General features: G+C 38.5%; 2 protein-coding genes across 2 annotated transcripts in view; one reads left to right on the forward strand and one right to left on the reverse strand.

The window, feature by feature from the left end:
- Positions 1–2,001, forward strand: part of decr1 (2,4-dienoyl CoA reductase 1, mitochondrial) — a 31,149-nt gene extending 29,148 nt beyond the window's left edge. The window contains exon 10 of the mRNA XM_078540719.1: positions 197–2,001. Within this exon, the coding sequence (XP_078396845.1) occupies positions 197–256 (60 nt within the window). The 3' untranslated portion in view covers positions 257–2,001. The remainder of the gene's footprint in view (positions 1–196) is intronic.
- Positions 1,263–12,540, reverse strand: part of calb1 (calbindin 1) — a 100,079-nt gene continuing 88,801 nt past the window's right edge. The window contains exons 8-11 of the mRNA XM_078540720.1: positions 12,467–12,506; positions 11,437–11,490; positions 2,012–2,083; positions 1,263–1,894 (exon numbers count right to left, since the gene is read on the reverse strand). Of these exons, the coding sequence (XP_078396846.1) occupies positions 1,781–1,894; positions 2,012–2,083; positions 11,437–11,490; positions 12,467–12,506 (280 nt within the window). The 3' untranslated portion in view covers positions 1,263–1,780. The remainder of the gene's footprint in view (positions 1,895–2,011; positions 2,084–11,436; positions 11,491–12,466; positions 12,507–12,540) is intronic.

Consider the following 12,540-nt stretch of genomic DNA (forward strand, 5'->3'; position numbering starts at 1 on the left):
ACACAGAAGTTCAAGTTCATGCTCTTATTACTGGTTCACAGTATAGTACGAGCCGCTTCATGATATTACTCTTTATTATATTTATTTGGTTTTTAGAAATATGAAACTATATATAATGCATTTATCTCTATTTGAACTTTATGATTTTGATTTGTCAAGTAACAATAACTACATTTTCCTTTTTTTTAAATTCTAGGTTACGAATGAACAATGGGATCTGCTAGAATCTCTGATCAGAAAAACCCAAGGCTCCTAAGCATGGCATAAATTTTGCAATCAGCTAAACAGAATTTAAAATCACATCAAGAATTTTATGGCAGGCAACTTGATCATTTCATTCAAGTAAAAGAGCTCTGGGTTTATCTTGATTTATTTTCATTCTTTTTTTTAAAAGAATTATTTTGAAATCAACTGTATGCTGAAATATCTTTATAAAAATTATATTAATTTATCGCTGGTTATAGAATCATAGTTTGACATTTGCAATATTGCAGTTCTGCTAGTTTAATCAGCCCAGCCAAAAGGCAGAGTGGAATTGAGCAATTCTGAAAATGTTCTCAGGCAGCATGTAAACCAAATAGTAGAGTCTTCATTATGTCCATCACTATATCTGATACTTGCATGGTGCCAAGAGATAGGAATTGAAGATGATTCCTTAAATTTGCAAATTAACTTCTTTTGGACATCAGGGGATATCAGAAAGTTATATTTACAGTGTGGAGTACAGTTCCATTCAAATGTACCTTGTGACTGTTTGAAAAGTAAATTTTTAAAAACAGGATTATAGGGCCTTGATATTAGATTTGGTATAATGAATCCTTTAATAACTGGTTTTAATTTGGAAATAACAGATTAAAAGTGAGTTTAAAACCACTGCTCTGTGCACTGATGCTACAGTGACCATGTTATAAGCAAAAAATACCATTATAATACAACATGGAATCGGCATTAAATATACAGATTAATTGAAATGGTGAATGCCTTTATGTTTGATAATGGCCATTTGCCAGTTTGTTTAAGCTTTCCTATCTGTTTAGTTTCCCTGTATTTCATGCATTTTCAAACTGTTTCCTCAATCTCTGAATCCTCTGTATATTCATGATGTTTCTGATCTACTTCTGTGTATCCCAGAAGTAGGCAAAGAATGAACAGAACTAAAATCTAAATAAAAACAACCAGATACAATCAAATAAATAGGGAAAGAAATTAAACAGGCTTTAACTTAATACTCATTAATAAATTATGTAGTACCAAAAAATCTTCAACTCCCATTTGATTTTACTTGGTTTGCATTTTGTTTTCCATCTAAGTTAAAGTATTACATGTTTTTTAAAAGTACACCTTGCTCAAAAGAAACAGATATATAATGATTAATGGAAATTCTTTATGGAGTTGATTTTAACACCTTTAGTTGTAAACTGTGGCAATTACACAGTGTATCTTTATACCTTCAGTGCATTTATTAAACAATCTTTTCAACAATTTTGTGAACATTTAATATAAACCCTTCTTTCAGTGCTAGACAAAAACAGTTGTTTTTATGCTGCATTTTCTATTATCAGTTTCAGTAGTATACTTTATTGTATGAATTCTGTAGATACAAAAGCAGTAAATTACAAAGAGTATAGATACAACAGATCCGAAAGAATGTGTTGCACATTCTACTGATTAATCTATATGCAATCAGTGAACTTTACAGGTGGAAGGAAAGCATATCCTACACCCTTTTAGCACACAGCTATCGTCACACAAATCACAAGCACATGAGAATGCAAGATATTTAAAACTCTTCAGCACAGAGGATTAATGCCAGATCTTTCCGAAAGAGTTTCCCTCCATCAGACAAAGCCATGATGCTTTTCTTGTATGTTGTAAGATTTTGAATGTCTAGGTCCTGAATTTATAAAAATAGAAATCATCGTTAACTAAATTCTATGAACAACCTTTCAAAATATGCCTTCATTTTGTGCATCACATTAAAATGAGTGCTTTTGAAATGTTTATTTGCTACCTTTTTGTTCTTTTCGCAGAGATCCTTTAGTAATGCATCTAATTCATCTTCATCTATGTATCCATTGCCGTCCTAAGCAAAAGAAACAGATGCAAGTTTGAGGCACTTATGTGTTGTGGAGTGCATCTCTTATTAACAATCCCAATCTACCTGTTCTCATTACTGAATACTCTACAGTGTACATAGAGTCATAGAGGTCTACAGCACAGAAAAATGCCCTTCGGCCCATCGAGTCTGCACTGGTCAAACAAGTACCTAACTATTCTAATCCTATTTTTCAGCACTAGGCCCATAGCCTTGTATGCCATGGCATTGCAAGTGCACATCCAAATACTTCTTAAATGTTACGAGGGTATTTGCCTCTACCACCCTTTCAGGCAGTGATTTCCAGATTCCCACCGCCCTCTGGGTGAAAAAATTCTTCCTCTCATCCCCTCTAAACCTTCTGCCCATTACCTTAAATCTATGCCCCCTGGTTATTGATCCCTCCACCAAGGGGAAAAGTTCCTTCCTGTCTACCCTATCTATGCCCCTCATAATTTTATACACCTCAATCATGTCCCCCCTCAATCTCTTCTGCCCCAGGGAAAATAACCCCAGTCTATCCAATCTCTCCTCATAACTAAAACTCTCCAGCCCAGGCAACTTCCTGGTAAATCTCCTCTGCAGTCTCCCTAGTGCAATCACATCCTTGCTATAATGCAGATTCCAGAACTGCACGCAACACTCTAGCTGTGACCTAACCAGCCTTTTATGCAGTTCCAGCATAACCTCCCTGCTCTTATATTCTATGCCTCGGCTAATAAAGGCAAGTATCCCATATTCCTTCTTAAGCACCTTATCTACCTGCCCTGCTACCTTAAGGGACCGGTGGATATGTACACCAAGGTCCCTCTAATCCTCGGTACTTCCCAGGGTCCTACCGTTCATTGTGTATTCCCGTGCCTATTTTGTCCTGCCCAAGTGCATCACCTCACACTTATCCAGATTAAGTTCCATTTGCCACTGATCAGCCCATCTGACCAGCTCGTCTATATCCTCCTGTAACCTAAGGCTATCCTCCTCACTATTTACTACCCCACCAATTTTCGTGTCATCCGTGAACTTACTGATCAACCCTCCTACATTCAAGTCTAAATCGTTTATATATACCACAAACAGCAAGGGACCCAACACCAATCCCTGTGGAACACAAGCATGCAGTTACAAAAACACCCCTCGACCATCACCCTCTGCTTCCTGCCACTCAGCCAATTCTGGATCCAATTTGCAAAATTGCCTTGGATCCCATGGGCTCTTACCTTCGTTATCAGTCTCCCATGCGGGACCTTATCAAAAGCTTTGCTGAAGTCAAACTAGACTACGTCAAATGCATTGCCCTCATCTACACACCTGGCCACGTCTTCAAAAAATTCAGTCAAATTGGTTATACATGATCCCCCTTTAATCAAGGACAGTCAGCATGGTTTTGTTAATCCCTGCCTCTCCAAGTGTAGATTAATTCTGTCCCTGAGAATTGCTTCCAATAGCTTCCCCACCACTGAGGTTAGACTGACTGGCCTGTAGTTCCCTGCATTATCCCTTCTTCCGTTCTTGAATAACGGTACCATATTGGCTGTCCTCCAGTCCTTTGGCACCTCTCCTGTGGCCAGAGAGGTATTGAAAATTATTGCCATCGCCCCTGCTCTCTCCTCCCTTGCCTCACTCAACAGCCTGGGATACATTTCATCCGGGCCTGGAGATTTATCTATTTTTAAGCTTGCCAGACCACTTAGAACCTCCTCCCTTTCTATGCTAATTTCTTTAATTACATCACAGTCCTTCTGCCTGATTTCCATACCCACGTCATCCCTCTCACTTGTGAACACCGACACAAAGTATTCATTTAGAACCCTACCTACGTCTTCCGGCTCCACACACAAATTAACACTATGGTCCTTAATGGGCCTTACTCTTTCCCTAGTTATCCTCTTACTCTTAATGTGCTTGTAAAATAGCTTTGGATTTTCCTTTATTTTACCTGCCAATGTTTTTTCATGCCGCCTTTTTTCTCTCCTAATTTCCTTTTTAAGTTCCCCCCCAGACATTCTGTACTCTAGGGTTTCTGCTGTTTTGAGCCCTCGGTCTCTGCCATAAGCCTCCCTTTTTCTCTTTATCCAATCCTGTATATCCCTCAACATCCAGGGTTCCCTGGATTTGTTGGTCACACCCTTTTTCTTTACTGGAATATGTTGGCCCTGTACTCTCCCTATTTCCTTCCTGAATGAGTTCCACTGTTCTGACGCAGATTTACCTAAAAGTAGCTGCTCCCAGTCCACTCTGGCCAAATCATATCTGATCTTATTAAAATCAGCCTTGCCCCAATTTAGAACTCTGATTTCTGGCCCATCCTTGTCCTTTTCCATAACAACCTTGAATCTAACGGAGCTATGATCACTATCTGCAAAATGCTCCCCCACGGATACCTCTCCCACTTGCCTGGCTTCATTCCCTAAAATTAGGTCCAGGACCGCCCTCTCTCTTGTAGGACTTTCTACGTACTGGCTTAAAAAGCTCTACTGGATGCATTTTAAGAATTCCGCTTCCTCTAAACCTATCACACTATAACTAACCCAGTTAATGTTGGAGAAATTGAAATCCCCCACTATTACTACCCTATTATTTTTACACTTCTCTGAAATTTGCCTACATATCTGCTCTTCTATTTCTCTCTGACTGTTTGGGGGCCTATAGTACACTCCCAGCAATGTGATTGCTCCTTTTTTGTTTCTAAGTTCTACCCATATGGCTTCATTTGAGGAGCCTTCTAAGATGTCATCCCTCCTTACTGCTGTAATTGATTCCTTGATCAATATTGTGATAGCCCCTACTCTTTTACCTCCTTCCCTGTCTTGCCTGAAGACCCCATATCCTGGAATACTGAGCTGCTAGTCCTGCCCCTCTCTCAACCATGTCTCTGTGACAGCAATGACATCATACTTCCATGTGTTAATTTGTGCCCTCAACTCATCTGCCTTAGTCGTCAGACTCCTTACATTAAAATAAATACCATCCAACCTTATATATATGTTTCTGAAATACTAAGCCACTCTACAGTTGTCATTTGGTAAAAGTCCAACAAGTCACACCTTGGTAGCATAAAACATGCAGAAAAGTGCTTCAGAATTCTGCAAGTAATGTTCACAGCCATCACAACAGATTTAAAAAAAAAATGATAACATACCATTGAGCATCAGCTATCATTTTTCCTTTGGAAATTGAGACATATTTACAGTATTGGATACCCTCATGGGCAGATAGCATTACAAAGCACATTCACTCTAATTAAAGGGTGTCGCTAACAGTGTGGTTTTGCCATATAGATGTAAAGTGATAAAGTCCATTGTATAAATCAAGTTGCTAAAGAATCAGTATGAAAAACTAAGCAGTTCAATGTAAACATCTGCGTATTATTGGTACTATCCATGGTTTTTAGTCATAAAACTCAAATTGTTGTGATGATACCACAATACCACACTCCTGCATGACCACTATATAATAAACAAGGAGCACATAAAGAACAATAGAACCATAACTAACGTAACTCAAGGTATATTAGAAATTGTATAAATCCTAAGCTGCTCCATAAGAAGTTCAGATAGCTTAAAAAGGGCAAATGCTGCTTTTCTCAACTTGTCTTTAACAATCACTAATAACAACAATTTGTATTTATATGCCCTTAACATAATAACACGTCCCAAGGAGTGACATCACACAAAATTTGACCCTGAGCCGCATAAGGAAATGTTAGGAAAGATAACAAACCTGGTGAAAGAGGTAGGTTTTAAGAGTGCCTTAAAGGAAGAGAGAGGTGGAGAGGTTTAGGGAGAGAATCCCAGAGCTTAGCGGCTTGGCAGCTGGTGGCGCGGCTACCATTGGTGGAGTGATTTAAATCATGGATGTTAAACAGAGACTAAGCTGTTGGAAAAGACTAAACATGTAGAAACACAAACCAATTCATTTTGTAATGGCAGTGGAAACACACATAAGTTAAATATTCCTTGCACTTATGCAGGTCAAAATATTTCAAGACACTTCATATAATAATACAAAATCAAAATACTGCAGGTCCTGGAACTCTGAAATAAAAAATAAAATTCTGGAAATACTCAGTAGGTCTGGCAGCAATTGTGGAGAGAGAAACAGAATTAAAGTTTCAGATCTGTGACCTCTCATCAGAATCCACAGACCCAAAACATTAACTCTGTTTCTCTCTCCACAGATGCTGCCAAACCTGCTGAGTATTTCCAGTACCCTTTGGTTTTACTTCGTACAATAAATTTCTTTTTATAGTGAAGTCAAATTTGTGGTGCAGGGAAGCTTATTATGTAGGCAAACTGCATCTTAATGCATTTGTAAAAGTGTTCTCAATACTAAGACCATGGAAGCTTATATTTCCTGTAGTATAAACAAAATCAATTATTAATAATAGATGCTTCCTGACCTCCTGCGTTTTTAAGTTCATAATAGGTGTTATACTAAATAATTAGGATGTAGTAGAATCATAAGGCTACATAAATAAAAGCTATCAGTCTGATCAGTGTACAGTATACAGGCTGTGTGTTTATGGAGAATGACAAGGTGGGCAAACAAAATGAATCCAAGCTAATCATTACTCTCCAAATCTGCGTATTGCTCCACAAGCAGCTTGTTATATAAATAGTAAGGTTTTTACATGCTGTATTTAATATAATTCTTTTAAATTATCTCATGGAAGAAAAATCATGAATGCAGTAAATGGCAAAGTTTCCAAGTATGTTGGCACTCATCAAGCAGAGGCGATTTTGCTGGCTAGGGCATGTTCGCAGGATGGAAGATGGATGTATACCAAAGGATTTTCTGTATGGTAAGGTAGCGGAGCCAGAAGACCATCGGGACATCCAGAGCTCCACTTGAAGGATCCTTGCAAGTGTGACATGAAGGCCATCAATTTCCACACCTGTGAGACCCGAGCTGACGACTGAGAGAAATGGCATCATCACCTGTGGGCTGGTGTGGCTACAGTGACTTGGCAACAGATGCCAACATTGAAAACAACAACCCACAATGACTGCTGATAACCACTTCATATGTGGCACTTGTGACAGAGCTTCCCTCTTATGGATTGGTCTCCTCAGGCATCAGCAAAAGTGCATCATATAAAGTACCTCATCCCCTACCTCATCACTCTGGAGAAGAGTCATACGCATTTGAAACATTAACTCTGTTTCTCTCTGCACAGATGCTACCAGACCTGCTGAGTTTTTCCAGGATTTTCTGTTTTTATTTCAGACTTCCAGCATCTCTACAGTATTTTGCTTTTATCATCCTCGGTGGATTTGATTTGCTACATGTTCATCATCTTACGTAGATAGAAGAATGCTGCCGCTAATGACCTCGTAATGAAATACTTCTACGTCTTTCAGGCAGCCGCATTATTTGCAAACTAGTTTTGGAAATTTTTATAAGAGCATAAGAAATATCAGGAGTGGGCCATGTGGCCCTTGGAGCCTACTCTCGCAATCCATAAAATCATAACTGATTTTCTACCTCAACTTCACTTTCCCGTTCCATCTTCAAATACAGCAATTCCCTTTAATGCTCAAAAATCTATTCATCTCAGTCTTGAATATGCCCAACAATTGAACATCCACAGCCCTTTGCGTACAGAATTCAAAGATTCACAGCTCTTGGAGTGAAAAAAATTCTCTTCATCTCAATACTAAATAGCCAACCCTTTATCATGAAACTGAGGCTCAAAAGTATCTTATTAATCACGTGGTAGAAGGGAAGCAGTCACGGTTGTGCTACAAAAATAATACAAGAGAAAAAGTTTTAAAATGCACTTGGAATATTTTTTGGCTGAAAGGAAGTACTGCAAATGGAATGCAAATACTTCATTAACAGTATCATCTATATCCAGGACTTCCACAGTATATTGAATAATGAGGAACATATGTGTGCATTTTCTCTATGTGGCTCAGTGTCAAATTTTGTTTTATAATGCTCTTGTGAAGTGCCTAGGGATTTTTTATTGCATTGCTATATAAATACAAGTTGTACAGCACTGAAGGAGACCAATGCAACCATTGGGGCTGCATCGGTTCTTTCAAAGATAAATCCAGTTAGTCCTATTCCCTGCTCTTTTCCCATATCCCTACAATTTTTCTTTTTCAAATATTTATCTAATTAGTCTGATGAAAGCCGCTACTGAGTCTGGAAACAGCACTGTAATAAGCAATGCATTCCAAATCCTAACCACCCGTGTGAAAAATATTTTCCTTACATCGCCTCTGGTTCTTTTGTCAATCACCTTAAATCTGTGTTTTCTGATTATCAACCTCCAGCCATTGGAAATAGTTTATCTTTATTTACTCTATCTAAGTCCTGCATGAATTTGAACACCTCTTTCAAAATTCCTTTTAAACTTTTCTGTTCTAAGGAGAATAGCCCCAGCTTCTGCAGTCTATCCACATCCCTCATCCCTGGGACCATTCTAGTAAATCTTTTATGTACCTTCTCCAAAGTCTTCACATCCGTCCAGTATGTGGTGCCCAGAATTGGCCACAACACTTCAGCTGGAACTAAACTAGTGTTTTGTCCAGGTTTAGCATAACTTCCTGGCTTTTTGTACTCTATGCTTCTATTTATTAGGCAAGATTCCATATGTTTTATTAATCTGTCCTGCCACCTTCAAAGATTTGTGCACAAGTACCCATAGGTCTCTGTCTTCTTGCACCTACTTTAAAATTGTACTATTTGGCATACAGTGCCTCTCCACACTCTTCCAAAATGTATTACACTTTAGCTATGTTGAATTTCATCTTCCAAATGTACGCCCACTGCACCAGCCTACGTCCTCTTGAAGCTTACTATCTTTCTTTCTCCTCCCTACACTTCCATGTTTTGTGTCGACTCCAAATTTGATAATTATGCCTAAGTCCAAGCCATTAATGTGCTGATATAAGTTAACACATAGCATCATCAAACTTTACAGCACCGAAAAGGTATATCTGCACTTAGTTTCATACCCCTTCCATTTCATCATCCTTTATACATTTTAATTTTTCAAACATTTATCCACTCTTTTTTTAAAAGCAATTATGGATTCTGTATCCACTGCCATTTATGGTTATAGTATTCTACATCCTGAAAGCTCTGCAATAATGACATTGTTCCTAACTTATCTCTGGTGGTGATTCTACATTTATGCTTTCTGTTTACTGATTCACCAACCACTGAAAATAGCTATTCCCTTTTCAAACTGCCTTCCCTGCTCCACCCCGATCTTGTACACCTCTATGAAACCTTCTAATCTTTCTTAAGACTGAAAAGACCTGATTATCATCTCTCTTAATAACTAAAATCTCTCAGTCCAGTGTTCCACGTGTTCCCATCGTTTGATAAGATCACAGCTGATTGGATTGTGGCTTCTACGTTCCTGTTTATCCCCTAGACCCTTGACTTCCTTGTCAGTCAAGAATCTATCTGTTAACCTTAAAAATAGTCAATGACCCTGCCTCCACTGCTTTCTGAGGAAGAGAATTCCAAATACTAACAACTTCCTGAGAGAAAGAAATTCTCCTTATCTCCATCTTAAAATGGGGACTTCTTATTCTTAAATTGTATCCCCTGGTTCTAATCTTCTCCACATGTGGAAACATGCTCCCAGTATCCACCCTATCAAGTCCCCTCAGGATCTTATATGTTTCAATAAGACCACTTCTCATTCTTCTAAACTCCAATAGTATAGGCCCAAACTGTTCAACCTTTCTTCACAAGATAAGTCCACATCCCAGCAATGAGTCGAGTGAATCTTCTCTAAACTGCTTCTAATGCAATTCTTTTTTTTTCAAATAAGGAGACAAAAACTGTACACAGCATTCCAGATGTGGTCTCACCAAGGCCCTGTACAACTGCAGTAAAACTTCCCTACTTTTGTATTCCATTCCTCTTGCAATAAATGACAACATTCCATTTGCCTTCCTAATCACTTGCTACACCTGTATACTAACATTTTGTGATTCATGTATCAGGGCACGCAGATCCCTCAATACCATCGAGTTTTGCAATCTCTCTCCATTTAAATAGTATACTGCTTTTCTATTCTTCCTGCCAAAGTGGACAAGTTCACATTTTCCCACATGATACTCTATCTGCAAAATTTTTACCCACTCACCTAACCCTGTCTATATCCCTTTTCAGACTCTCTACCTCCTCTTGACAACTTACTTTCCTACCTATCTTTGTAACAGCAACAAATTTAGCTACCATACATTCAGTTCTTTCATCCAAGTCATCAATGTAGATTGTAAAATTCAGGGGATTGTGAAGCAAGTGTTCCTGCTATCGCGTTGCACAGTATTTACTTAATCAAGATTAATTGTCAATTGTTTTAACCTTAATAATTGATGAGATTGTTTGCCCAAAAATATGTTTGCCAAATGTTGAGACACTCTGGAGAGTGATCTTCCCCTTTACAGCAGAATTCCACAGAGTGGAACTTTCTCCCACTGAACTATTGTCCTGGTTTGGGGTTTAATGGGTGAGTTACAAAGTGGGACACTCTCTGTCAAGAGGAAGCACACCAGTCTGAGGGCAGAAATCCAGAATGCAGCAGGAATTTGCAGCAGCAGCAGTAGAGATGGCAAATGATCCTAATACGTCAGAAGCATGCTGACGATGGCAACTAGACTTCCACTGAAAACCTGAGCCTCGGTCAAGACCAAGGCCTTATGTAGTAAAGTGCTGGACCCAACTTAAAGGGAGGTAGGAAAGGTTCTACAAGTTCATCTCCCTCCATTATGAGAACTCAATCTTTCTGTAGCAGTTCAAGAAGGCAGCTCACCACCACCACCTCAAGGGCAATTAGGGATGGGCAATAAATGTTGGCCTAGCCAGCAACACCCACATCCCATGAATGAATAAGAAAAACCTAATGACACCTTCCACATGGTGGCTGCAGGAAGGGGCAGTAAGTGGGGCAGACGAAAGGTAAATTCACTAGTGACATGAGCCATGCATCTTCCCGCTACCGTTTGAATGCAGCATGGGGGAAAGGAGCCATCAGCTGCCGCTGTAGTGAATGAGAATTGAGTGATCGGGGCCTTAACCAAATTTTCCTTAACTCTCTATCACAATCCCACCTGATTTTGAGGAGAAGTGTACAACAGAACACTTTTTCTACACCTGACATTGTTCTTCATATTAGAAAATGTTTAATTGTTAAATATTATTGTGTTTTGTATAATAATTAAATGACATTTGGTTCTCTTGAGCTCTTTTCATACCCAAAATGGCAACTTTCCCCTTTAAGATACTAAAACTGCTTCTCTTGCAGCAACGTGTCCCTGATGATATATTTGGCGAATTAAAACTTTTTTAAAAATAGGTTTTAGAAAACTTACCTGATCATAATAGTCAAAGATATCATTAAATTCTTTTGAAGACATATTCACCCCCTGAAAAATGAAAAATAAATCTTATTGACAGAATGCAAAGTAAATGATGATTCTGTAACTTGCAGCTGATAAATCCACCTATAAATCTATGAAGAGACATGATATGAGTGATTCCCCTATGACATTTCCATTGGCAAGTTAGAGCTTATGGAGAATATAAGTTGATGTAAAAAATGAAGTGGATAGTGCTGAAGTGCTATTTAAGGGAGACCAAGTTAATGAACAGTGGGAAAAGTGAGAAGGAGGAGGAGAAATAAGTGCTTGCTGCAGTTTAAATAAACATTGACTTTCTACTGTAGCATGAAAAAATCTGTAGGAATAGCTTTAAAAGTTTTTAAAACCCTTATTCTTTCATGAGATGTGGGTGTCGCTGACAAGGCCAGCATTTGTTGCACATCCCTAATTGCCCTTGAACTGAGTGCCTTGCTAGGCCATTTCAGAGGACAGTTAAGAGTTAACCATATTACTGGGGATCTGGAGCCACATGTAGGCCAGACCAGGTAACTAAAGAATTTTATAGCTGATTACTGCGCAAAGTTTAATTTGGCGCCTGCCTGAACAGATCCAAGAGAGTTGGCTTCAGGTAGGATGCCACAGTACCACCCAATTTGAAAGTACATGTTAGGAAGACTTATTTAAAAAATCCACTAAGCCACCATCCTGGAGGTGGAAGCTTCAGGCCTCCAGCAAGAGCAAAATGATAAGTAAATTCCAGCATGACAGTAACATGTACTAGAAATAAGTGTGTCAGTTACAGAAAATGCAAGTATATGCTAGATTTTGAATATGTCGTGTTATTTCTATGTAATGTGTCTTTTGTGAGGTTGAGGGTAGATGTATATTTGAATTGTAGAATGAAGTGTCCAATAGTCTCAGTTGCTAAAGTTAACAGAACCCCGTTTATCCCTAAATATGGTTGGGTGGATTTTTTATTACCTGTCAAATGTACTTACTCAAAAAGTAAAGTAACACCTACCTGAAATTTGAGGAGAAAATTTTCTTTGTCAGGAAGCAACCTATTAAAAATGAATTTTACATATATGTAGTTTA

Source organism: Cetorhinus maximus, chromosome 4 (genome assembly GCF_964194155.1).
Source record: "Cetorhinus maximus chromosome 4, sCetMax3.hap1.1, whole genome shotgun sequence".
Classification (NCBI taxonomy): Eukaryota; Metazoa; Chordata; class Chondrichthyes; order Lamniformes; family Cetorhinidae; genus Cetorhinus; species Cetorhinus maximus.